The sequence below is a fragment of the Leopardus geoffroyi genome, chromosome E3, assembly GCF_018350155.1.
Source record: "Leopardus geoffroyi isolate Oge1 chromosome E3, O.geoffroyi_Oge1_pat1.0, whole genome shotgun sequence".
Lineage (NCBI taxonomy): Eukaryota > Metazoa > Chordata > Mammalia > Carnivora > Felidae > Leopardus > Leopardus geoffroyi.
Window position 1 is genome coordinate 4,829,362 of NC_059340.1, and position 27,725 is coordinate 4,857,086.

Here is a 27,725-nt window from a genome sequence, read left to right on the forward strand (position 1 = left end):
TTACTTTTAAATAATCTCTGCACCCAACCTGGGGCTCAAATTCATGACCCTGAGATCAAGAATTGCATGCTCCACTAACTGAGCCACCAGTCACCCCCCAAAAAAGTACTATCTTTACACAGTAGACATTTAAAGAAAAATGATAGTGCTAAATAATAGTCATAAAGAATACTAGAAATGATTTATAACCTATTTTTAACCTTCTTTGTATTATAGATGAGTAAAATGAAAAATTTTTTAAAAATGATTTTGAACGTGAATTTATTTCAGGGTAGAGAATTTTTAAAAAAATAATTTTTCATGTTTATTTATTTTTGAGAGAGAGAGAGAGAGCATGAACAGGGGAAAGGGCAGAGAGGGCGACACAGATTCTGAAGCAGGCTTCAGGCTCTGAGCTGTCAGCACAGAGCCCAACATAGGGCTCCAACTCACAAATTGTGAGATCATGACATGAGCTGAAGTTGGACACTTAACCAACTGAGCCACCCAGGTGCCCCTCAGGGTAGAAAATTTTTAAATGACTTCTATAAATGAGTACTATTGCAAACCCATTTTGGGGCAAAGCAATTTTGCATTTATTTTTTATTTTTTATTTTTTCAACGTTTATTTATTTTTGGGACAGAGAGAGAGTATGAACGGGGGAGGGGCAGAGAGAGAGGGAGACACAGAATTGGAAACAGGCTCCAGGCTCTGAGCCATCGCCCAGAGCCCGACGCGGGGCTCGAACTCACGGACCGCGAGATCGTGACCTGGCTGAAGTCGGACGCTTAACCGACTGCGCCACCCAGGCGCCCCGCAATTTTGCATTTAAATCTATTTTCAAAAAAAAAAATCTATTTTCACACTGTTGCTTTCTAATTTTCTTAGAGGGCTAAAGTCTTGCTTTTAATTTTTTTTCAATGTTTTATTATTTATTTTTGAGAGAGAGACGGAGCATGGGTGGTGGGGGGGCAGATGGAGAGGGAAACACACAATCTGAAGCAGCTCCAGGCTCTGAGCTGTCAGCACAGAGCCCGACGCCTGGGCCCGATGCCAGGGCTCGAACTCACCACGAGATCATAACCTGAGCCAAGGTCAGACGCTTAACCGACTGAGCCACCCAGGCACCCCAAGGCTTGCTTTTAATTTCATCAGTGCAACTCGTTTTTTCCTCACCTGTATCAAATTCCCAGACTTTCATTGGTAGCAAGAAGTAATGACATGAAATACTTTGTCTGAAACTAGAAATAAAGCATCTACCTTCACACCATGAAAATCTTTGATAGAAGCCTATATGCTGAAGTATGAATGTAAAAACTCACTGTCAAGAAAACAAAACACCCTGAACCAGAATACTAGAAGTTTTGTAAGTTTCAATATTTTTACTTTTTTACATTAGGGGCTTAATTCATATCATAATTATTAAAGATCAAAATTAAAAAAAAATAATGTTTATTTATTTTCCAGAGAGAGAGAGAGAGAGAGAGAGAGAGAGAGAGAGAGTGCAAGCAAGGGAGGAGCCGAGAGAGAGGAAGACACAGAATCCGAAGCTGACTCCGAGCTATCAGCACACACCCAGATGCAGGGCGCGAACCCACAAACCCTGAGATCATGACCTGAGCCGAAGTGAGACGCTCATCCGACCGAGCCACCGAGGCGCCCCTAAAGATTAAATTTTAAGGGCTCCTGGGTGGCTCAGGGCATCCGACTCTTAATTTCGGTTCAGATCATGATCTCACGGTTGGCGAGATGGAGCTCCACGATGGGCTCTGTGCTGGCAGCGTGGAGTCTGCTTGGGATTCTCGGTCTCCCTCTCTCTCTGCCCCTCCCCCCCCCCACTCTCTCAAAATAAATAAATAAACATTTAAAACAAGAAAAAAAGATTAAATTTTACATCAGTTAACGTTGAACAACAATGGCTGGAGTCCTGAAACAATCTAAGCGGGGAGCATGTTCTGCCCCTCAGGCCATTTTTACAATTGCGGTTAGACATGCATTACATAAAACTTACTATTTTAACAATTTTTAAGTGTACAGTTCCGCAGGACTCAAAACACTGACACTGTACAACCCTTTAAAATTCACTGTTCACCTTCTCGTGTATTTTAATTTTCCTACTTACCTTTAGGGGGCAGACGGAGACAACGCATCAGACTCTGGGGGAGCATCCAGCCGCTCCTTGCCCACGCATGCGCGTCTCACCTGCGGAAGGTGACAAGGGGCGGGGTAGGGGGCGGGGCAGAGGTGCGCAGGCGCGGCGCGGGCATTGTGACGTCAGGCCGCGCGGCCCGGCTGGGACCAGGCGGCGGCTCGCGAAGGAGCTTCCCCGAGTGTGACGCGTGGACTCCGCTCCCCGCCGCCCGCCCGCCCCTGGCGTCGCCGCCGCCTCCCTCGCTCCCTCAGCGCGCCGAGCGCGGCCCAGCGGCCCGGGCGGAGGCCCGGGGGCGACGCGGCGCCGAGAGGGCGGGCGGGCTTCGGAGCGCCGGGCGGCCCGAGTCCGCGGCCGGTCGGTGCGCGGCGGGCGGGCGGCGGGCGCCGGTCTATATGGCGGCGGCTCTGTCGGGCCTGGCTGTCCGCCTCTCGCGCTCGGCCGCCGCCCGCTCCTATGGGGTCTTTTGCAAGGGGCTGACCCGCACGCTGCTCATCTTCTTCGACCTGGCCTGGCGGCTGCGCATCAACTTCCCCTACCTCTACATCGTGGCTTCCATGATGCTCAACGTCCGCCTGCAGGTGAGTGAGCCGCGCTCGCCTGGTCCCCTCCCGTGACCCTCCCGAGCGCGGGACCGCCCGCGTCGCCCTCCCCTCCCCTCCCCGGACGGCGAGGATGCTGACAGGAACTGCCAAGCTGGATGCTGAGTGTACGCCAACCACCGTGCATTTCTCCTGCACCCCACGGGAGAAAGATCCTCGGAGGTTATTGTTGTTCCCTCTGCAAAGGAGGCTGCGGGCGGGGTGGAGCGGCTTGCCCTGGCTGAGGGCCTACAGCTGGGGCGTGGGGTCCGCAGGGATGGTGGATGCTGGCACCGGTGGAAAGGCCCGGGAGAGGAAATTGTGCCCAGAAGGTTGCAAAAGGTTGGGTTTGCGAGATGGGGTTGTGGTTGAGTCTGCTAGTTACCAAACTTGACAAAGCTTTTCAGAAGATTATTTGTGAAACTTGAAAGGATTAGTTGATGTTTTGATACATGTATCTTCTCTCTCCTGGTCGGAGTGGAGGTGGGGTGAGGGTGAAGAGGGAACATTATTAAGTGGAAGAGGCAGAGACGCAAAACGTTTCAGAGTCCCAAAACTATTCAGATGTGAAATGGTAGACACACAGTCGGAACCCTGGAGATCACTTTTGCTATAAATGACAGTTTTACATCCCTTGAATTAGCGATGTCTTTTGCTAGTAGGATGGAAAGTTGTCAGATTGAGAAGTATTCCTTTACAGGTGTGTCATAGATGGCTAAATACCGAACTCCTGTTGGATTCCGTTTACACAGCTTGGGGTGCCTGGCTCAGGCTTTGATGGAGGAGGCACAGGTTCCTGCCCTCCCGGAGTTTACAGTCTGACAGTACTTGTGTTGCTTCCTGGTGTGCAAAATGAGGAAGCCTGAGTGGCAGGACCAGGCACGTTCAGACCGTGTGGGTGTTGTTCCTCACCCTGGTTTGGTTCTATCAGAATGGAATTATCTCTGTGCCTGGACCTTTAGGTTCTGGGTGCCTATCACTGGTGATGGTAGGCTACTTAAAACCAGTTCTTGATCAAAATTGTGTCAAGGTGAGATGAGATGAACCTGCATATCTACTTCAAGATCCAAATTGGGGTATTTTTATGTAAATGAGGGCTTGTGGCATCCGTTAACTAAGGTACCAGACCGGAAGATCTTTCCAGCAGGTGGTATGAACGAGTCAAGTGTGCTGGGTGTGGGGACTGGGGTAAACCAGAAAGCCTGTGCTCTAGCCAGTTGCCACCAGCCAACTGTTGTTTGCCAGATCTAGTGATTTCCAAGAGAAATTGGAAATAGTGATTTTTTGATACTAGATTAGCTCAAGTTTAAAAAAAGTAAACTTTGGCCAAAACAAAACATGGCTTCAGGCTATATTTGACCCCCAAGTTCCCGCTTTGGAACCTTTAGTCTAGAACTGCATTAATGCTTTGCAGTTATATATACAATTACAAGAACTTAAAAAAATAAAAAAAGTAGTAAATATTAAAAAGGGGCGCCTGAGTGGCTCAGTCGGTTGAGCATCCAACTCTTGATTTTGGCTCAGGTCATGATCCCAGGGTCGTGGGATTGAGCCCCATGTCAGGCTCCATGCTAAGCATGGAGCCTGCTTAAGATTCTTTATCTCTCTCTCTCTCTCTCTCTCTCCCTCTCTCTCTCCCTCTCTCTCCCTCTTTCTCCCTCTCTCTCCCTCTCTCTCCCTCTCTCTCCCTCTCTCTCCCTCTCTCCCTCTCTCCCTCTCTCTCCCTCTCTCTCCCTCTCTCTCCCCCCTTCATCCCCACTCACACTCTGATTCTCTCTAAAATAATAAAAATCACCTTTGTCATATGTCCAGTTACCTATTTGTGACCACCCCCTAGTCCAAAGAACCATAATCACTCACCTGGACCATCTATTTTTCACCAGGCAGTAGACAAGTCTTTTTTTTTTTTTTTTTAAACACAGATGCCATTTCCCACAAAACAACAGAACAAAACTTCTCATGGTGCACAGTGTAGTTCATGCATTTTTATCCTGCAGATCTGGCTTTTGCCTGCCTCTCTTAACTTCTCACTTGAATTTCTCCTTGTTTACTATTCTCTCTCACACTCTTCCGTACTCTTCGTACTCTCCTGCTCCTGGCCATTTGCACAGGCTGTTCTTCCTTTGGTTCTTTGAATGCTGATACAGTTTCGCTCTTCAGCTCTGATTTCAGAGAGGACTTGTGTGATCACCCTATCTGTATGATTTTGCACTTGCTCTCTTCATTGCAAGGGTATTGAAGCCTTGCCTGTTTAAGTAGTAAGGAATAAAGAATTCCATTTCTAAATAGCATTTCTTTTTTTCTTAAAGAATTCCATTTCTAACATCATGCTTAGGGTTTCCAAGTCTCACTGGTTGGTAGTTGTTTGAGAATCTCTGGAACTGTTACTCAAGTACCAATTTCATAACAAGGAATCTGCACTGTTAGGATCGAGGGTAGATGCATATAAGAGGAGGGAAGGGAGCTTTATTTGGAGTGGTTTGGGCACTCACAAGAGCTCAACATGCACCAGTCCCCAAAGCCCAGAATGGGGGATTTGGTGCCAGTTAATAGTCCAGGTGGAGCATGGCGGTAGAGAATCCCGGGAGCTGAGCTGCGGGAGTAGAGTGTGGGCTTGTTCAGTTCAGGGGTGAGTGGGGGGCGAGGGAGGCACAAAGTGGTCACCGGGTCCACTAAGAACTGCGTGAGGATTTTAGGTTTGCTGCTGGGCTTGATCAAGTGCTGCAGCAGCCAGCACATGCTGAGGGGGAGACGGAGACGGTGGAGGTGGGGGAACTTTTTCTTTCCTGTGATAGTCACATCTGCTGCTTTATTTTATTTATTTTTTTAACATTTATTTTTGAGAGAGAGACCGACCGGCCATGAGTGGGGGAGGGGGAAGGGAGAGAGGGAGACACATTATCCGAAGCAGGTTCCAGGCACTGAGCTGGCAACACAGAGCCCAATGTAGGTCTCGAACCCCCAACCATGAGACCATGAGCTGAGTTGAAGTCGGGCCCCCGACTGAGCCAGGCGCCCCACAGCTGCTGCTTTAAATGCCCCTGTAGGTTTAGAGTTTCTGTTCATTTGTGGACAATTACTAACTTACCTGATTTAAGGGTTTAATGATTTCAGCCTCTTGTAAAGGGAAGTGCCGTGGGAAATAGAATCTGAGCAAGAGGACAGCCGCAGGTCATTGACGCCTTTTTACTCAGAACACCCTGTACCCATCCTCTCCGTTACAGGGGCGCTGGAGTAAAGGATGCTAATTCCCGCTTGGTTACTTAGGACCCCCACATCATTTGCTTGTGGGGCAGTGACACATTCTCAGGAGGTTGACGTCTGTTTAACGTGAAAGATGATTAAATAGATGCAAAAGGGTTTTGTAAACTGAGAAGGGTTATGATTTTAAAATATTGTTTGCAAGCAAGCCTTAATCTGCTAGAGTCCTTAGCATCCTGCTTATTTATACAGAATCTGAAATACAAGGCTGTGGAAAATTAAGAATCCATCCGGAACACTAAATGTAGTAAAAGCAAGATGATAGATTGTGCTGAGAACTTTCGTAACAAGTTATGCCTCCAACTTTGCAGTTCTGCCGCCCATGGGAAGAATTGAGTATCTTAGGCCCTGGTCACCAGATTCTTAGAACCATTAAAAAGGCCTCAAAAAGGTGAAGGAAAAGACCTGGTGAAGGTGGATGACAGCTGTCACACTGTGCAATGTCATGGTCTTCCTTCACGTCAGCCACGTTGCCCTGTGCTGAGCAAGCCCAGGGAAGCTTCCTCTGGCTCCTCTCTGTGCGGCCCCTTTCCTGGGCTGCTCCTGATTGCTCTGTCCTAGTCTCCCTTCTGATGAACTTTCTAAATCCACAGCTCCGTGTTTTCCTGTTTGCCTATCACTTGAAAATCTGTACTCATTTATTCCAATCAGGTAAAAGAATTCTGGAGTGTGGAGTGTAGGTGGGGTGGGGGAGCTGGTTCCTGTTCTAAATAGAGGGGGTGGGTTTCATTGATTAGGTGGCATTTGAGCAAAACCTTGAAGGCAGTGAGGGCTTTAGCCGTGGAGACAGGGAGATGTCTAGGTTAGAAGAGTATCTCGTATACTCTCATAGGGCAGAGAAGGCCCTACAGCTGGTGCAAGCCCCGTGTGTTCTAGAACAGCAGGAGGCTGGTGCATGAAGCAGGTGCCAGGAGACTTGGACAGAGAGGTTTAGGGGCATTGAAAGGACTTCGGCTTTGACTCTGACTAGATGATCTTGTGTCTGAACAATTTAAAAAAGTAAAGATCCCAGGATCTTCCTTGCAGGGTCAAGTGCAGCTTGAAAGGAGCCTTATTCTGTTGCTTGATTGGTAGGAAATGATAGAATATTAAGAAAACGTTGTATAAACTTAAAAGCTTTGTGAAATCTTAAGAGGCCAAGTCAAAATCATCAACTCAGTTAGGAATTTGTTCCAGCTCCTGAAATAAGGAACAACTATATACTTTGAGATGAGAAATACCAAACATGCAGGAAACAGAAAAATACTATGCAATTCAAATGAATGCTTGAATCATGGTTTGTTTCTTATAAACTTTTGAAAAATTTGTAACCTATGTAAATAGGTTGAAATAGGTTTAAAAAACTTTGAAACCTATATAAAATTTGAAAAAATAGTATAGTGAAAACCTGTATCCTTGAATCAAGTTATTTTTAAGTCTCACACAAAGTCCTATAACGGCTCAAGCAGATATTAAAGTGTATGTGTTAGATCTATGTCTACTAATGTTAAAAGATACCAACCACATATAAAGTGAAGAAAAGTAAGGTTAAAAACCATTTTTTCGGGACGCCTAGGTGGCTCAGTCAGTTGAACATGACTCTTGATTTCGGCTCAGGTCATGATCTCATGGTTTGTGAGTTCAAGCCCCACATCGGGCTCTAGACTGACAGTGTGGAGCCTGCTTGGGACTCTCTCTCTTTGTCCTTCCCCTGCTCACATGGTTTATCTCTCTTTCTCTCAAAATAAATAAATCTAAAAAAAAAAGTTAAAGCATTTTTTTCAGGATGCCTGGTGGCCCAGTTGGTTGAGACTCTCTCTTTTGTTTTTTTAATTTTATTTAAATTCAAGTTAACATATAGTGTAATAAGGGTTTCAGGAGTAGAATTCAGTGATTCATCACTTACATGTAACACCCAGTTGAGCCTCCCACTCTTGGTTTCGTCTCAGGTAATGATCCCAGGGTCGTGAGATTGAGCCCCGTGTCGGTTTCCACGCCGGGCATGGAGCCTGCTTGAGATTCTTTCCCTCTCTCTCTCTGCCCCTCCCCTCTTTGGGCTCTGGCTCTCCCTCATGTGTGTGCACATTCTCTCTCTCTCTCTCTCTCTCTCTCTCTCTCTCTCTCAAAAACAAACAAACAAGACCCCATTTTTTCATAAATGTGTTGGTCAGTGGCAAACTGGGAGGAGCGGCCCCAAGTCAGGAGGGAGCCTGAGCATTGCTTCTCAGATGACCTGTGGAGAAGGACCAGTTTCTTTGCCTCTACAGACAGCGTGGCTTACAAACAACAACCATTTATTTCTCCCAGTTTTGGACACCCAGAAGTCCGAGACCAAGGCACCAGCATGGCCATGCCCTTGTGAGACCCCTCCTGGCTCATAAGCCTGTGTCTTTTCACTTGTCCTCTCCTGGTCAGGCCTGGGGTTCTCACTGGGGCCACTTTGTAAGAACACTGATCCCATTCGTGAAGGCTCTCCTTTCATGACCTACACACTTCCCAGAGGTTTCGCCTCCTAATACCATCATCTTTGGGGGTTAGGGTTTCAGCATATGAATCTTGGGGGGGATACAGACATTCAGACCATAGTACCTTCTGATAGCATTGTAAAGACCAATAAAAATGAATTGCTTTCACGTGGAAAAGAATGAAGTTGAACTCTTACCTTAGTCTGTATATAAAAATTCGCTGAAAATGGATCAAAGACCTAAACACATAAGCTAAAACTGAAAAGCTCTTAATGTTTATTTTTGAGAGAGAGAGACACACAGAATCTGGAGTAGGCTCCAGGCTCCACATTGTCAGCGCAGAGCCAGATGCAGGGCTCAAACTCATGAACTTTGAGATCATGACCTGAGCCGAAGTTGGATGCTTAATCCGCTAAGCCACCCAGGCACCCCCTGAAGAGCTCTTAGAAGAAAACATAGGGGAAAGTCTTCCTCAAAGCACAGGCAACAAAAGAAAAAGTAGATAAATTGGACTCCTTTAAGATTAAACTTAAAATTTTGTTTGTGAAAGGACACTATCAAGCGTGAAAAGGACAACTTATAGAATGGGAGAAGATGCAAATCATATTTATCTGATAAGAAAAGTGATGGCCCCGTTGGCCATGCCCTGTTCCTAGCCCCGGCCCTGCAGGTGGCCGGGGGGGAGGGGGGGGTGGTCAGCTTCTCTCTCTGAGATACCTGCAGCCCCTTTGAACCATTCCTACCCCAGAGGCCATCACAGACCTGATGGGTGAGGGACCGCTCATTTCTTACTGGCAGAGTTTCCCAACCCAGACTTGGGAACCCCCACGCCAAGCTTCCAAGAGCCTCCACTCATGGCCCCAGGTACACATATGAGTCACAGTCCTCACAGACTGAGAAATACTTCCCTGTCCCAGCCGCCCCCCGCCCCCCTCACCCCCTCAGGATGCCTCCTCTCCGCCAGGGAGGCAGTGAAAGCCAATGCTGGGGGGAAAATTAGTCTTTAGGGGAATGCGCATCAAAACCACAATGAGAGTACCACTTAACATCCATTAGGATGGCTATAATAAAATTTTAAAAAGGAAAAAAATACTGGCTAAGATGTGGAGAAATTAGAACCCTAGTGCACTATTGGTAGGAATGTAAAGTGGTGCAGTTGCTGTGGGGAAAGCTTGGTGGTTCCTCAAAAAGTTCAACATAGAATCACTATATGATGCAAATTCCACTTTTGTGGATGTACCCAGAAGATTTGAAAGCAAGGACTTAGACACCTGTACTCCATGGTTCACAGCAGCACTACTCACAGGAGCCAAAAGGTAGACGTAACCCAAGTGTCCATCACAGATGAGTGGATAAACCAGATTGTGTCTGTACAATGGAATATTATTCAGCTTTCAAAGGGAATAAAGTTCTGATACCTGCTATAAGTCGGATGAACCTTGAGCCATTATGCTAAATGAAATGTCAGACACAAAAGGACACTTACATGAGATCCCTAGCGAAGTCAAATTCCTAGGGACAGAAAGTAGAATGGCATTTGCCAGGGGTTGGTGGAAGGGAGGAATGGGGAATTGTCTAATGGAGACAGATTTTCAGTTTGGGAAGATGAAAAAGTTCGGGAAGCGGATGGTTGTCATGGTTTCACAACAGTGCGGATGTCCTCCATGCCACTGAACTACTCTCGGAAGTGGTTAAAATGATAAATTTAATGTATATTTTACAATTTTTAAAGTGATTGCTAGAAAAATCACATCCTTGGATATCGTGTCAATGTTGTCATAAAGGTTTGTTTTTTTCTTTTTAAGTTTGTTATTTAAGTGATCTTGGCACCCCACATGGGGCTTGAACTCATGACCCAGAGATCAAGAGTAACATGCTCTTCTGACTGAACCAGCCAGACGCCCCTCTGAGTGTCTCTTCTTAATTCTGTTGTTCTGTGATCATGGTAACAAACTGGGGAGAAGGCATTATAGGACGGTGGCTCCTGCCTTTACAAGAACTTTGGCTTGTACTCTGCGTGAAATGGGAGATGGTTCACTGAGATGTGACTTAATGTGATTTACTTTTTTAAAGGACCATTTTTTTTTAAAAGCTTTATTGGAACATTCAGATATACACAGAAATAGAGTAGCTATATATGCATGTCTCCATCACCCGTCTTCAGTAAAGCTCCGCTCTTTGCTCATCTTGTTTTACGTTTTTCCTCAGGCCTACACCATCTTCGTCTCCTCACCCCACCCTGGGGCGTTTTTTAAAAAATCTCAGACTGGATCACTGTTTTGCTTTTTAACTTTTACTCTGAAATGCTTGGACTTGGAGAAAAGTTGTGAAAAGAGTGCCAAGGGCTCCCATAGACCCTTTGCCCACCTTCTAATGTTGGGGGGATGACTGTATCGTGGCACAGTTCTCAAAACTGAGAAATGAACATCAGTCCGATACTATTTGGATATCACCAGTTTTTCCTGCTATGTCCTTTTTCTGTTCCAGGACCCCACACTGCATTTAGTTGTTGCGTCTCCTCCAATCAGTGACACTTCCTTAGCCTCGTCTGGTCTTTTCTGTCCATCGGTTGCACATCCAGGCTGTTTTCACTTTTGGGCTGTTACGAGTCATGCTCCTTGGGAACATTCACGTACAGGGTTTGTGTGGACATGTTTTCATTTCTCTTGGACATTAGCTAGGAGTTATTGTATAACAATAATCCTGTTTTGAACCATTTCACAAGGGTCACTCCTGCACACCACAGTTGAGGGCGGAAGCAGGGAGACTCTTGGGAATGCTGGAGGGAAACGGGCCAAGGCATCTCATCAGCAGGGGAGATACTGGGAGGCCCTTGCCATGTGGTGTATTTTGGTGTTTGAGCCAACACACCTTCCTTAAAAGACATGGTGTGTGAGAGAGACTCAATCATGTTTCTTGTGAACTACCCATGTTCTTGGCCCATTTTTCTGTTGGGTTTTGGTGGTGGTCTCAATTTCTTAGAGCCTTGTTGAAAAGGTTTTTTGTTTGTTTTTGTTTTAGCTATTTGCCTTTATGGTGTGTGTTTGACATACTGAAATTTATTTTTTAATCTTGTTTCTTCCTTCCTTCCTCCCTTCCTCCCTACCTTCCTCCCTACCTAAGTCCAGTGTGGAGCTTGAACTCACAACCCTTAGATCAAGAGTTACACGTTCTCAATGACTGAGCCAGCCATGCACCCCCGAACTTTATTTTTATGTAGTTAAATTTAATAATCTTTTTTGACCTTTGGGTTTGTCCTAGTCAGAAGGCCTTCCCGACTCTTAGGTTATGAGGAATTCAGCCCTATTTTATTCTGGTAAATATGTATATATATTGTGATACGGATCCAAACTGCACTGCCATCAAAACTTGGCGTGAATGACATTTTTGTCCTTGCGTGTATGTTAACTTGTGTGTGTGTAAGCTTCGAGAAGAGCCCTGTTTGTCCTAACACCAGCACCTAGAACAGTCCTGCTCAGTGTCGGGGCTCAGTGAACACTTACACGTTGAATCTGTAGCAGAAAATCGTAGGAGTAGAATCCCGGAGGAAAGGTTATATGCCCTTGTGAATAATTTTTCGAGTTAAACACCCAGCTTGCCCTCCCCTGGGGTTTCTCGTACTCTGCTTCCTCCGGCGATGCAGGGGGTAACTCCGGGTGCTCCCCGTTCGCTGGTCGGCCACCGCAGCCGGGTCTGGGCTTCTACCCCTCCACGGAAACGCACTGGTGTGTTTTGAGGCCACTTAACACGGTGCCATCAGCGGGCAGTGCTGTGTGTCCTGCTTTACAGAACCCCTCAGCCGCGTTGTTATTGTTCATCCCCTAAAACAGTGTCGACGATGGTGCTGACCACAGCTGTGTATGTGAGGCCGGTCAGAGGGGACGCCAGGCGCTTTCACACATTGAGTCCTCACAGCACCGTGAGGACAGAGGACTGTCTGAGGCCCCCGAGCCGGGACACAGCCTGGCCCTCGGACGTGTGAGTGTGCCTTTGGTCCGGGTGAGGGGAGGACGACACAGGGCGGTGGCTAGTGAGAGCTGCACAGTTGGCTCTTAAGGGCAGGTATGGTCGGGATGTGCTGAGTGATTAGTGACAGGAACTCTGCCCTCGCAGTGCTTCCTGTGGTTATGATTCAGCTTAATGTGGACATGACTGAGTTGTTCTGTTTCTCATCCTCTAAGCAGGGTAGCAATTTTTAAGTTTTACTTTTTTAATTTTTTTTTTAATGTTTATTTTTTTTTATTATTTTTGAGACAGAGAGAGACAGAGCATGAACGGGGGAGGGGCAGAGAGAGAGGGAGACACAGAATCGGAAGCAGGCTCCAGGCTCTGAGCCATCAGCCCAGAGCCTGACACAGGGCTCAAACTCATGGACTGCGAGATCGTGACCTGAGCCGAAGTTGGACACTTAACCAACTGAGCCACCCAGGCTCCCCAGTTTTACTTTTTTAAACTTAAAAGTTTATTTATTGTGTGTGTGAGAGAGAGAGAGCATGTGCGAAAAGGGGAGGGGCAGAGAGAGAGGAAGGGAGAGAATCCCAAGCAGGATTTGCTCTGTCAGCGCAGAGCCCCGTGTGGGGCTCGAACTCACGAACCCTGAGATCATGACTTGAGCTGAAATCAAGAGTCGGATGCTTAACCAACTGAGCCACCCAGGTGCCCCTAGATTTTAGTTTTTATTTCCTTAAGTAATCAGCATGTCCACCATGGGGCTTGAAGTCACGACCCCAAGATCAGGAGTTGCACGCGCTTCCGACTGAGCCAGCCTGGTGCCCGTAAGCTGGGTAGCAATTTGAGGAATGTGTGTTGGCCACTTGCTCAGTCTGATGGTTTTAGTCGAGCGCAGCGATGTTAAGGTCTGCGAATGTTCACGTCTGGAAGCCGGGCGAGGCCAGGATGGGCCTGGAGCGTGTTTGTGAGCCATTGTAAGGCAGGACGCCAATCCAAGCCCATTGTCCCAACCCTGCTGTTGAGCTGTCTTCTCGCCAGCCCCCTTTGGGAATAGCCTTGCCAGCTGGCTTTCAGCAGCATAGAGGCCAGGATATTTTTAGTTTACGGAGCAGTGTATCCAGACTGTCAGGTCCCTGAGGCCATTAATAGCTCAGGTTAGAGAAGGTAAGGTGACAGCAGTCCGAGAGGGCAGCAGCTGCCTAATTGGGTCAGGCCTATTGTTATGCAGCGGGTCAGCTTCGTCCAGCAGGCAAGGATTTTGGTGGAAGATGATTTCTCGTGTCTGGACTGGAGATCATGGGCATACCCAGATAATCCTGTTGCCCTGTGCACATCGCCCCTCTGGTCTTGTGGTTCCATTTTCAACCTTTGTCATCTTTTTGTGGGGGGATGTGGGGTGAGGGAGTACATTCAAGAATTTACTTCCAGTATTGTGCTTGATTTTTCCTGAATCATACTGTCTTGAACTTCAAAATAGACTCCTTCCTTCATTCTGATGGTCAACATTTTGGGGGATAAGTTTGTTTGCCACAGTTTATGTTGCTTATTATTGGGGAGTGGAAATGAGATTTCTAGGGACAAGGACAGTTAACTGTATAATTGTGTATAACTGTATAATTGTGTACTTTATTGGGTACAACATAATGTACATATATATATGTATGTAACGGAGTGAGAATAAATTACAAAAAATATTTCACAAAGACAAATACCATGTGATTTCACTTATATGTGGAATCTAAAAAACAAAACAAATGAATACACGAAAGCAGAAACAGACCCATAAATACAGAGAACAGACTGATGGTTGCCAGAGGGGAGGGGCTCGGAGAGATGGGAAAAATGGGTGAAGGGGGATGGAAGTACAGGCCTCTAGTTACGGAGTGATTAAGTCACGGGCACGGAAGGTACAGCATAGAGGACATAGTCAGTGGTGCCGTGATAGTGTTGTATGATGACAGATGGTGGCCACCCTTGCAGGGCAGAGCATGATGCATAGAATTGTCAGGTCACTTTGTTGGACACTTGAAACTCATCTAACTACTTCAATAAAACAATATTTCATAAATGACCGCATGCTTAGAAGTTATTTGAAAGTTATTAAGTAATGTGTGTGTCTAATATCAGAAGAGTTAGCTAGTTGAGGAATCAGAGCCAAAATGTTTTCCTGGACCTGAAGTACTTTTGTCAAGAGATTAAATACACAATTACTGAATTTACTAAAGAAGTAGATCTTCAGTGAACAGTTTATTCTATCGGGGCGTCTGGCTGGCTCAGTCAGAAGAGCATGCGACTCTTGATCCTTGGGGTTGGGAGTTCGAGCCACATGCTGGGTGTAGAGATTACTAAAAAAAAATAAAGAAACTTAAAAAAAAAAAAAAAAAACAAGAATTCTAGGGGTGCCTGAGTGGCTCAGCTGGTTGAGTGTTTAACTCTTGATTTTGGCTGAGGTCATGATCTCAAGGTTCATGGGATCAGGCTTGTGCTGACAGTGCAGAGCCTGCTTGGGATTCTCTATCCTTTGTTCTCTGCTCTCCCCACCCCTCTCATGTGCATGCTCTCTCAAAATAAATAAATAAACTAAAAAAACCTGTTGTAGCATTAATAAATATGTGATTATTTTAGTGGTACCTCAGCTAAGTATTTTAACACAATTCTGGAAAATCTCCATCTTTCTGAACGGCACTAAGTTCTAGTACAAGGACATACTAAAAATGGTTAGAACTAATTTTCCTGAGAGTTGGCCCCTGTTAAATGATGTGTTTTTTTCTTAAGAATTTTTTTAAAACCTATTTTAATATGTATTAAAAATATATTTGAGAATGCTTCAATTTCAGAAAAAATGTTCGTTTAGTACATTTCAAATCAGTAAAGTAAATGGAAGGTTTGAAAGAATGTGCTTTTTGCAAAGTTACTTTGAAAGAACTGGCCAGGGAAGCTGATGAGATTTTGAGGTGGTGAACTTTGAAAGTACATTTCACCCTGGAACAATGTGGGGGCTTAGGAATGCTGACTGCTGTGCAGGTGAAGATCCACATATACATTTGACCCCCCTCCCCCCTCCCCCCCCGCCCCAAACCTAACCTTCCAATAACTTAGTTGATTAACATGTATTTTGTATCATATACTGTATTCTTACAAAAAGTAAGCTAGAGGAAAGAAAACTTTATCTTCAGGAAGAGAAAATACATTTTATAGAACTGTACTATATTTATTGAAAAAGACCTGTGCATTTCAAACCGGTGTTGTTCAAGGGTCAGCTGTATTGGTTTTGAATTGTCCCCAGAATCCATACTTACAAGATTGCACCTCTTAAAAGTTCTCATCACAGGAAAAGAATTGTGATTATGTGTGGTGATGGATGTTGACTTGTGGTGATCATTTTGTAATATTTGCAAATATTGAATCATGTCATACACCTGAAACTAATATAACGTTAGATCAGTTAAAAAAAAGTGTATTTTACATTTGTGTATTACTTTATACTGTTCAAATACATTTTCATCAGGTCTGTACAGAAATGGTCACATTTCTATTGGTAAAAAGTTGGGTTTTTTTGTTTTGTTTTATTTTTTTAGTTTATTTTTAATTTTTTTTTAACATTTATTTTTGAGACAGAGAGAGACAGAGCATGAATGGGGGAGGGCCAGAGACAGGGAGACACAGAATCTGAAACAGGCTCCAGGCTCTGAGCTGTCAGCACAGAGCCTGACTTGGGACTCGAACTCATGGACCGCGAGATCATGACCTGAGCCGAAGTCGGACGCTTAACCGACTGAGCCACCCAGGCGCCCCTAGTTTATCTATTTTTGACAGAGACAGAGTGAGAGCATGAGCTGGGGAGGGGCAGAGAGAGAGGAAGACATAGAATCCGAAGGAGGCTCCAGGCTCCAAGCTGTCACTACGGAGCCCGATGCGGGGCTCAAACTCACAAACTGTGAGATTATGACCTGGGCCGAAGTCGGACGCCCAACCGACTGAGCCACCCAGGCGCCCCTATTGGTAAAAAGTTTTGAGCATGCCCTACAAATAGAGATGTATGTACTTATTTATGAACTATACATTTTGCTCTACCAAAATAAGGTATATATTGTAAAACATGGAAAAAGTTAAAAGGGCAATGAGATAAAATGAACTAGACACAGGTCATCTGGTATTTTCTCCTCTGTTCGTTGAGGTGGGATCACTCCATTTAGCAACTGCTAGACTAGAAGACTGTATGAAGTTTAGCGTTTACTTGGAGCTAAGTTGTTTGTGTAAGAAACACGACTAACCACCCTCTTTTTGAAGCGCTCAGTGCCGTTGGTGTCTATGACCATGAGTTTCTCAAGGTGCTTTGTGCCTTCCTCCTTGGTGGCTCTGGTGGGCCCCGCGCTAGATCTTGGTCGGACCCGGCCTTCTGTATCGTACCATCTTTCTGTCTTCTCTTTGGACGTGTTTTACCAGGGCCATCATTTTATCTACCTCCCCAGAGCTGGAGACTTCAGAACTAGGTCCTCAGTTCTGACATCACTCTTGAGCTCACAACTTGATTAATAATCCAGTTGCTTGCCCAGTTCCCATAGTCAGCCTCTTTGTGTCCCCATCTGAGCTGTTTGATGCTCCTCCCGACCTGCTGCTCCTTTACATTCTCTGTTAATGACACCTTCGTTACCCAGAATCGAAAATCAGAGAAACCTGTGGTTGTCTCTCTTTCTGCCATCTGTCAGCCACCAACTGGGAAAATACCCCATCTCTCCCCTTCCCTCACAGCTTCACTTCTTTCCCTGCACTATTGGAATAACCTCCTAATTGGTCTAACGTGATTCTTGTCCAGTCTAGCCACCACACTGCAGCCAAGTAATTAATCTGAAATGCACATCCAGCCCAAGAAGATCCCTCAGTGACTTTCCATCACCTGCTGATGGAGGCCACACTCCCTGAACTGTGGCCACTGCCTCTCGTGAGCCCCTGTTGCCTCCACGGCCCCATCCCTTAGCTCTCTGCTCCTGCTTCAGCCTCCAGTAATACCTGTTTATTTCCTTCCCAGTGTACCCTCTTTAACTTTTCAAAAAATGTAACACACACACTCCTCTAGCTTAGAGGAGTCTCCTAGTTCCCCTAGTTCAAGAAACTGCAGCTTTCTGCCTCCCATTTCTCTGTCCCCGGTGCCAAGCCTTTCAGCTACAGCTGGTTCTCCTGGTGCGTGTTTCTCTGTCTTGGAATTACATTGTGTTTTTGCTTCTGGACTCTTCACTCTTAGGCTTTGTCTTTGTCTTACTGGGGGAGATGAGTGTCAGCTCTTTCACCGGCTTCTGCCTCACGCCTCACTTTTGCATCCCTCCTTTTCCCAACAGAGTTGTGCGTTTTTGTTAGATCGATGCCCCTTAGGCTAGTCTCTTAGAAAAATTATTAAATACAATTTATGTATTTCTTTATTTTACATGTATTGATGCTCTGGGGTTATGGTTGTTTTTTAAAGGAGCTCAGGTCGGGGCGCCTGGGTGGCTCCGTCGGTTAAGCGGCCGACTTCGGCTCAGGTCATGATCTCGCGGTCCGTGAGTTCGAGCCCCGTGTCAGGCTCTGTGCTGACAGCTCAGAGCCTGGAGCCTGTTTCAGATTCTGTGTCTCCCTCTCTCTGACCCTCCCCCATTCATGCTCTGTCTCTCTCTGTCTCAAAAATAAATAAATGTTAAAAAAATAAATAAATAAAGGAGCCCAGGTCAACATTTTTTTTTAACTCGTTAATGAGGGAACTGTTGAGATGTTATGATCAGTTTAAAGAAGAATTTAGGGGTGCCTGGGTGGCTCAGTTGGTTGAAGGTCTGACTCTTGATATCAGCTCGGGTCATGATCTCATGGTTTGTGGGTTCGAACCCCTCATCGGGCTCTCTGCTGTCAGCACAGAGTCTGCTTCAGATCCTCTGTCCCCCTTTCTCTTTGCCCCTCCCCCACTTGTGTATGCAGTCTTGCCCCCAAAATAGATAAACGTTAAAAAAAATTTTAAAGGAGAATTTAGACAAAACATACGTTATCAGGAATGCCACAGTGAAGTTACAAGTGGATGTAAAATTTGTATCAACAGGGGAATAATCATTTGCATTCCTCTGGACACAACGTTTATTTCTTTGGATAAGAAATAATTTGCCAGGGCGCCTGGGTGGCCCAGTCGATTGAAGGTCCAACTTTTGGTTTCAGGTCAGGTCGTGATCGTAGGGTTGTGGGATTGAGCCCCATGTCAGGCTCTGCACTGAGCATGGGGCCTGCTTAGGATTCTCTCTCTCTCCCCCTCTGCCCCCTCTGCCGCTTGCATGCTGTCTCTCTCTAAAATTAAAAAAAAAAAAAAAAAATTGCCTTCTCATATTTTCTATAACTTACAGAGTTTGTGAAGCAGCTCAGAGAAAGGAGTAGGGCCCCGTAAACTTAGATAACCCTAAGGATGCACTGGACAGGGCGCCCTGTCATCGGGTCTATTTCATGGCCTTTCACAGTCTTTCCTGACCTCTTTTCCGTTTGGAGCATAATGATGTCAAAGAAATATTGCTCTTGGTAACAGAAAAAGGCTGCTCCCATTAGGGTTGCAGGTGCAGCAAGAGTGTTAGCCATATGGGCCACCTTGAGTTTGCTCTTGAACAACACTGAGGTCACAAATCAACTTCTGTCCTGAAGTTTTCATGCAGAATCTAAGATTGGGTGTTTGTTATTTGAAAGGGTTCAAGTGAGTGAGGGGCAGAGAGAGAGAGAATTCCACAAGGGGCAGAGAGAGAGAGATAGAAGCAGGGCTCACTTGAAGTGGGACTCGCGTTTTTACCCCAATGGGGCTAGTGTTCACCTGAAGCAGGGCTCAAGCTCACCTAGTGTGGGGCTCGTGGTTTGTTTTCTTGTTTTTGTGTTTTGTTTTTTGTTTTTTGTTTTTTTTACCTGAAGCAGGACTTGAGTTCACCCTATGGGGGCTTGAACGTACAAACCATGAGATCATGACTTGAGCCACAGTCAGATGCCTAAGCCCAAGAAACTTTCTCCTCCTTATTTTTACTTGTAGTACCTATAAAGTCAGGTAAATTATTCTCTTACCAAGGCTCCAAAATTTGCTGCGGTTCCTGACCTGCCAGCTGTTCCTTACCACCTTGAGGCCATGATGTTGTATGCCAGGACCCCTCCACGCTGGCTTTTCCTGAGAGGGCTTTGTAGACATGAGATCCATAAATAAAGTTGACCTTGATTCCTTAAAAGTGGCTTGTCGTGCCTGAGTCACTGAGAATCATTCTCAAATAGGACACACATCAGGTAAGGCCTTGGTTTGCGTAATTGAATCACTTAATTATATTCTGATTAGAGAGAGGACCAATTTTTATTGAACCTACAGAAATAACTAGCTCTGAAAAGTACAAAGCCTAAGAGTGTATCTTTTTCTTATTTTTAAGTAAGTATTTTTAGGAAACACTGCATTAATAAAGCACTGATGTTTTTGGTTTGTTTTTTAATATTGTTCTTTTTGTTATGATCTCTAATTGGTAGGTTGTCATCCTGTTTTTTTTTTTCTTTTTAATGTTTTACTTATTTTTGAGAGAGAGAGAGAGAGAGACAGAGTGTGAGCAGCAGAGGGACAGAGAAAGGGAGACAGAATTCGATGCAGGCTCCAGGCTCTGAGCTGTCAGCACAGAGCCTGACGTGGGTCTCAAATCCACCAACCATGGGATCATGACCTGAGCTGAAGTCAGACGCTCGACTGACTGAGCTGCCCAGGCGCCCCCATCCTGTTTTCTATCAAAACGTAGGAATCCTTGGTACCAGAGACAGCTCAAGAGATCTTCATATTTGTCAGGAAACTACCTGATGTGTGCAGGCTCTTTTAAGACTCTGTCTTCCTAATAATACGTTAATTTGGTTATCTTTTCCAGGTTCATATTGAGATCCATTGAAGGCCTTCTGCTGACTGACAAAGGCAGGTCATCAGGCTACCACACCAGAGAACACGCAGCATGAGGGACAGAGTGGGGGCTCTGGGCACCCGCCCCGGGAAGGTGAAGGGGGCAGGAGGGGACTCAGACAAGTTGCCGTGTGGACTTGAAGGAGCACAGGGGGAGAGCCCTTGCCCGTCCTCCCGGATGCACGTGCCTGTGGGTGATGTAGATGGAACTTCACAAAATGAGTTGTCAACGGAAGTGAAAAACGCTCTGAGTGAGGTCAGCCTCTCGCTTCACAGGGCAACAAAGCTGTTCCGTGTTTGAGAGAATCACTAAGAAGAAGTTCAGCTCCCGCGGCGGCCCAGAGCAAGACTGTGGATCTGTCCTGTGCTCCTGCGGGAGAGCATTGTGCTGGGGTGTCGTGTTGGGGTGGGGGAGCTCTGGCGAGGGGCTGGCTGGGAGGAGGGCCCAGGGCCAGCGACAGCCACAGAAGATGGTGCCACAAAGGAGAGCCTTGGGGGCCAGGACTACCGTGCCTTCGGAAACGGTCAGAAGTGGGGATTTCTGAGGAGGACCGGCCAAGTGCTCTTCTAGAGGGGCAAGGCTCCGAGTTGGAACTGTCTTGCCTGCGTCCCGTCCGGTCGACCCTGCTGAGCGCACGCCCCGAAGTATTCCTGACTGATGAGACAGGATGTGTTTTCCTTGGCTGTTCAAAGCCTGCGTTTTCAGAGCAAACAGAATACGAGAAAACGCTCTCACGTGTACGAAGTCCCTCAGCCGATCTGCAGACAACACCAGGGTTGCTGGCTCTACCAGCTTTGGAGGTAGCGAATCCGTTTTGCCGTAGTTAAGGTGCGAGGACAACAATAAAAGTAGTGAGATTAATTTTAAAAGCTGTCTTAGAATGATGTCTTCGACACTGGTCTGGATGCCTGTTACGGGGCAGTGAGGTTCCTGCCTCAGTTGGTGTGAGCAAAGGAAGTGGAATTGAAAGTCCTGGGAAGTTGTTGATGCGGGAGGAGATTTTTGAGCCTGCTTTAAATTGTGCTCAAAACACATTGAGTATCGGGCTGCCACTTCAAGGAGAACATTAATACATCCCATATCAATATCAGGTTAGAACGTGAAGACTTAACAGAATTCTTTATGGATCTTCAGCACTCATTGCCAAGGGCTACTGCCCCAGGTACTGTGTCCCCAGGCCGTCTGCTCGGCTGCTGTTTGTACAAGCCAGCCCCTCCGTAGTTGACAGCTGTCCCCGTTTCCGCATTTTGTAGAATAATTTTGGGCTGCAGCACAATTTGACTTCTATCCTCACGTCTCCTCTCCTTCCACTTGAAACGCCATTTAATGGAGGCCCTACAGTGAACGTGGCAATATTAAATGTACTTTTAGTATAGTCCTTTCTCAAACTGGGAGCCCTACCAGTGTCGCCTAAAATAAAAGCAAGCTTGGGACTTGTCTGCTGCAGCTCAGCTGGGGAGAGACGGACCTAGTGTTTCCCTTACAAGAAGGTTCCAGTTCCTAGGAGTGGAGGTATCTCTTATACTAACATTTTTTCTGAGGTAACGCCTCTGGTTGTTGATAACTTCGATATAAAGGTCGCTTCAGCGCGTGGAGTTTTTAAGGAGTCCCAAAGTGAGACTTCACCGTTTTCGGGGCTATCAATTGCCTGTATCCGTTTGTGTGCTGTTTCAGTGTTTTGGGAAAGTGAAAAATGAAAACTTGTTACTTAGCATAATAAATGTCTTATTTTAAGTGTGTATAGCCTTGGCTCCCCTTGTCTTTTATCAACGCTGCCTTCCTCGTACTGAGAAGTCTCTCGGCGCCAGTCCAGGTATGCTGCTGGTTTAGAAGACCAGAAGCAAAGCCTGAAAAACCGAGAAGCCAGGTCGGAACTCAGCTCTCACTTTCCTCCCAGGATATAGCGAGAGGTGCTGTGATTCTCTGGGGCGGTGCTCACCACGATCACGGCCAGGGTGAAGGATGGTTGGGGCAGTGAAAACCCTGGTTAGAGGACCCCCTGTTTGGGGTCAGTGATGGACGGTGAGGCGAGGACACAGGGAAAGCCCTCCCCTGCACCCTACCTTTGTTTTAAACTAAGTCTCCTCCTTTGGGACAGAACTTTCCATGACCCATCGACTGTTTTATTTCCTTTGTTTTATAAGTTACAAGTGTATACATTTTCAACCAATTGCAAAGAACAAATCTGGAATTCTCTATTTAGTACCAGATGCTAGGTTAATAAATTTGGAATATCTGGGGCACCTGGGTGGTTCAGTCAGTTGAGCATCTGCCCGGCTCAGGTTATGATCTCGTGGTTTGTGAGTTTGAACCCTGCATCGGACTCCCTGCTATCAGCGTGGAACCCGCTTCAGATCCTCTGCCCCACTTTTTCTTTGTTTGCCCCTCCTCCGCTGTGTGCTCACTCAGTCGCTCGCTCTCAAAAATAAATGTTAAAAAAAAAAAAAAAAAGGCCTCAAGATATTGAGGTTGGTTGTGAGATCAAGCCCCTGTGTTGGGGCTCTGTCAGTGCTGTCAGCGTTGAGCCTGCTTGGGATTCTCTTTCCCTCTCTGCCACTCCTCCGCTTGTGCCCTCTCTCAAATCAACTGAAAAAAAAAAAACAAAAAAACAAAAAAACAAAACTGGGATGTCTTCATGTGGTTATATACTAAGGTATGTGGTTTTTAAAAATTTTTTTTAATGTTTGTTTATTTTTGAGAGAGCCTGAGCGGGGCAGGGGCAGAGCTAGAGAGACAGAAACTGAAGCAGGCTCCACGCTTTGAGCTGTCAACACAGAGCCTGATGTGGGACTCGAACCCACAAACTGTGAGATCATGACCTGAGCTGAAGTTGGACCCTTAACTGACTGAGCCACCCAGCTGCCCTAGGTATGTTTTTTTTCTGAATTCTGGTTTGAGGAAACTTCACAATAACCTTTTTTCTTTTTAAAAATAAAAAAAAATTTTTTAACGTTTTATTTATTTTTGAGACACGGAGAGACAGAGCATGAACATGGGAGGGTCAAAGAGAGGGAGACACAGAATCTGAAGCAGGCTCCAGGCTCTGAGCTGTCAGCACAGAGCCCGACGCGGGCTCGAACTCACAGACCGCAAGATCATGACCTGAGCTGAAGTCGGCCGCTTAACTGACTGAGCCACACAGATGCCCCCACAGTAACTTTTTTCTTTAATATTTTTTAAATGTTTTTTTTGAGAGCGGAGAGAGTGAGTGGGGCTGGGGGACAGAGAGAGAGAGAGAGAGAGAGAATGAATCCCAAGCGGGCTCCTCACTGACAGCATGGAGCCGGACCTAGGGCTCATTCTCACTAACTGTGAGATCATGACCTGAGCTGATATCAAGAATCAGACACTGAACAGACTGAGCTACCCAGGCGCCCCAATCATTTTAAATTTAGAAACACTCCCCATGGTACAAAATCTTGGATTTGGTTATTCACTTTTGGAAATCATAATTTTTTTCTTTATATTTTATTTTTTTAATGTTTATTTTTGAGAGAGACAGCATTAGCAGGGGAGGGGCAGAGAGAGAGGGTGACACAGAATCCAAAGCAGGCTCCAGGCTCCCAAACTGACAGCAGAGAGCCCGATGCCGGGCTTGAACCCAGGAACTATGAGATCATGACCTGAGCCGACGTTGGATGCTTAACTGACTGAGCCACTCAGGTGCCCCTGGAAATCATAATTTTTAATGTTGGAATGAAAGAACCAATTTAACATTGGTCTTGAGGTGATTATGGAGTTAGTTGCAAGCCTATAAAGAATATTAAACTTGCATTGAAATAGATCCTTGTATGATGAGTGGTTTTGTAAATAACCAAGCATGTGTTATTTGGAGCTTGCTGTAAATCACTGTATTCAAAACTTCACACAGACCATTTACTGTACACAGTTTCACATAGAAAAGAAATGTACTGTAGAATTCTCCCTATATTCTCCCACAGGTAATTAAAATATTTGCCTTTTTAAACCTTTCAAATAACTTAAAATTCTCCTTTTTAACCCTTCCAAGGAGATAGAATTAAGGGTCTTCTAAACTAGAAGATCTCAGAGATAGAAACTGCTCTTCAGCACTGGCTAGTGGTGGGAGTTTTGAAACACACCCCAAATGATACCATATTCAGTGTAGACATTTCAAGTTAGAGGCCTAGGATTTTATTTATTTATTTGTTTGTTTATTTGAGAGAGCATGTGGCATGCACATGAGTGGGGAAGGAGCAGAAGGAGTGGGAGAGAGAAATATTTTTTAATGTTTATTTTTGAGAGAGAGAGAGCCTGAGTGGGAGAGCGATGGAGAGAGAGGGAGACACAGAACCCCGAGCAGGCTCCAGGCCAGCTCAAACCCTGACGTGGAGCTTGAACTCACGAACCGCGAGGTCATGACCCAATCCGAAGTCAGATGCTTAGCCACCTGACCCACCCAGGCACCCCTAAGGGAGAGAGAGAATCTTAAGCAGGATGCAGGGCTCGATCTCCCAACCATGAGATCATGAACTGAGCCAAAATCAAGAGTTGGATGCTTACCTGACTGAGCCACTCAGGCGCCCAGAGACCTTGAAATTAAAAAATAAAAACTTTAACATTTATTTATTTTTGAGAGTGAGAGAGCATGAGTGGGGGAAGGGCAGAGAGAGAGGGAGACACAGACTCCCAGGCAGGCTCCAGGCTCTGAGCTGTCAGCACAGAGCCCAACACGAGGCTCGAACCCATGAACCGCAAGATTATGACCTGAGCTGAAGTCGGTTGCTTCACTGACTGAACCACCCAGGTGCCCCCTGAGACCTTGGATTTAATAGGATGGTTTGCTTCTACTTGGCTCCCTTTCCTTCTAAAATGTTAACCTCTTCTTTTCCAATTTTATTTTTACCAAAACGTGATCAATCAGATCAGTTTAAAAGGCATTTGTGTACTTCCATTTATGCTTCAAGCCCTGCAGGCTTTGTTGAGCCGTATGTTGGCATGACTGAAATTTGACTAGAAAAGACTGTGTGCAGAGGGGCTTGCTGCTTAGGATAGGCCATCTTCACAGGATACGTTTTTTTCCTGGGACAGGTGATCTTGCTTTGCGGCGGCATATGGTGGAACGGAAGTGTTTAGGGTGAATTGGGATGGCGTGTGGCAGCCCCACTGGATCCGACCTGCGCATTGTCATAGTTTTTCAAAAATATTTTTATTTATTTTTGAGACAGAGACAGAGCACGAGCCGGGGAGGGGCAGAGAGAGGGAGGGACACAGAATCCGAAGCAGGCTCCAGGCTCTGAGCTGTCAGCACAGAGCCTGACGCTGGGCTCAAACTCACAGACTGTGAGATCATGACCTGAGCCGAAGCTGACGCTTAACCGACTGAGCCACCCAGGCGCCCCAGTCATCTTTGTGGCACGTCCCCATTGGGTCTGAGGAGTCCGTCAGTGCTGTTTCCTTCTGGTAAACAGATGAGTTATTTCCTGGAGCAAGAGCGGGCTTTGCTGCGGTTTTACTCTGGTGGTATCTTGAGTAGCTCTTTACGGTTTTCAAATTGTTTAGGTACGTAACAGTAACAATGTAAGGAGTTGTTCTAGTAGGTACGTAACAGTAACAATGTAAGGAGTTGTTCTAGGGTGTCGCTGCCTCACCACAGTATTGGCAGAGGGGAATTCTGCAGTTAACTGTTTAATGCTTTCAGTGTTTTATCCTGTTTGCTGGTCTCCTGCCTACTGAGGCTTCTGTTTCTGCTCTTGGAAAAGGAGTAATTTGTTTGAGAATTTGGAAATAGGCTCCATGTTCTAACTCTGGAAACTTCTCTCCTATTACACGGAAGTCTGCCAGCACTCTGCACCGCTGCTTGTTTAGATGACATGGAAGGAGGGGGGGGGTGCCTAGGTGGCTCAGTCGGTTAAGCGTCAGACTTCGGCTCAGGGCGTGATCTCGCAGTTCGTGAGTTCGAGCCCCGCCTCGGGCTCTATGCTGACTGCTGGGAGCCTGGAGCCTACTTCTGATTCTATGTCTCCCTCTCTCTGTCCCTCCCCTGCTTGCACTCTGTCTCTCTCTCAAAAATAAATTAACATTAAAAGTTTTTTTTTTCATAAAAAACAAAAACATTTCAACATTTTGGGGCGCCTGGGTGGCTCAGTTGGTTAAGCATCTGACTTCGGCTCGGGCCATGATCTCACGGTCCGTGAGTTCGAGCTGACAGCTGTCAGCCTGTTGTCACAGAGCCTGCTTTGGATCCTCTGTCCTCTCTCTCTCTGCCCCTCCCCTGCTTGTGCTCTCCCAAAAATAAATATTAAAAATAAATGAAAACATTGCAACATTTGGAATTTGTGTTGAAATCAGTCTCCTTTTTTTTTTTTTTTCCTCTGTGTTAGGGATTCTCTAACAAGAATATCTTAATCAAACACCACACTTTGGTTGCACGTAAGTACTAAGTATTGGGTTGAACATAACATACAGTCTGGGATTCCTTATTCCCTGTATTTGTCACACGGTCTCTTAAAAAGGGCCCTGGAATATTGGAACCAGCCATTTTAACATTTACATCATTTACTATGGTGAATATCACACCAAAAAGAAAAAAAAAAAAAAAAAGACTTTGTTTCTCTGTCAGCTTCCTGTAGGTTAGCCGTGAGTTTGTCTTTTGCCCACAAAAGCAATAAAATACCAGGACTTCACTCTCAGACTTGACCTTGATTACTTCACTACTCAGATTCATAACAGATGGTGCCTTGGGCTTTAGTGTGTTGGGAGGAGGCAGGGTGATCCAGAAAAAGGGACAAAAATGCCCAGTTCGTTCTAGATGAGAATCTTTCAGGCCGAGGGACCTGGCCCAGTCAGGAAGACACCGCAGGGCTTAAATCCTGTGGAGGGGGAGGCCTCTTTTCTCGGAAAAATGTGATGGCTTTTTCATAATTTAAGTATTTTGATATGGCTATTAGCATGACCGAAGAAACCTGTTTTTATGTTTTTTTAAACCTGGGCGGTTTTTTGTTTTGTTTTGTTTTTTTAATGTTTGTTTATTTTTGAGAGAGAGAAAGTAAGAGCGCGCACTAGCAGGAGAGGGGCGGAGAGAGAGGGAGACACAGAATCTGAAGCAGGCTCCAGGCTCCGAGCTGTCAGCACAGAGCCTGAAGTGAGGCTCGAACCCACAGACTGTGAGATCATAACCTGAGCTCAAGTCAGACACTTAGCCGACCGAGCCACCCAGGCCCCCTAGTATAGGACTTTTTTGAAGGTAGTTCTTATTTTTGTAGCTATGGGGGGGCATTGCCCATTGCACATCAGATTGGCAGATGAGGTCAAATACAGTATGAAGAGGTCATCCGTTATGAAATGGTCTTTATTAATCTGGACACATTCAATTTTTTTTATTAAAAAAATTTTTAAATATTTATTATTGAGAGTACAAGGGGTGGGGGAGGCAGAGAGAGAGGGAGACATAGAATCCGAAGCAGGCTCCAGGCTCCGAGATGTCAGCAC

At 45.8% G+C, this 27,725-nt stretch overlaps 2 protein-coding genes across 2 annotated transcripts; both read left to right on the forward strand.

Moving 5' to 3' along the window:
* The first annotated feature begins 2,257 nt into the window (after positions 1–2,257).
* LOC123589227 (small integral membrane protein 10-like protein 2A) lies at positions 2,258–22,016 on the forward strand. The gene is made up of 2 exons (XM_045461011.1): positions 2,258–2,710; positions 20,247–22,016. Exons 1-2 carry the CDS (start codon positions 2,525–2,527, stop codon positions 20,265–20,267), a joined length of 207 nt encoding a protein of 68 aa, XP_045316967.1. The 5' UTR covers positions 2,258–2,524; the 3' UTR covers positions 20,268–22,016.
* Positions 20,328–22,016, forward strand: FAM220A (family with sequence similarity 220 member A). The gene is given in 2 exon segments (XM_045461007.1): positions 20,328–20,547; positions 20,550–22,016. Coding segments are annotated over 2 exon segments (774 nt in total). The 3' UTR covers positions 21,104–22,016.
* Positions 22,017–27,725: the final 5,709 nt, after the last annotated feature.

Coding starts and splice junctions, on each gene's coding strand:
- LOC123589227 (XM_045461011.1), top strand. CDS start 2,525: ATGGCGGCGGCTCTGTCGGGCCTGGCTGTCCGCCTCTCGCGCTCGGCC. Junction 2,711..20,246: donor TGCTCAACGTCCGCCTGCAG/GTGAGTGAGCCG, acceptor TATCTTTTCCAG/GTTCATATTGAGATCCATTG.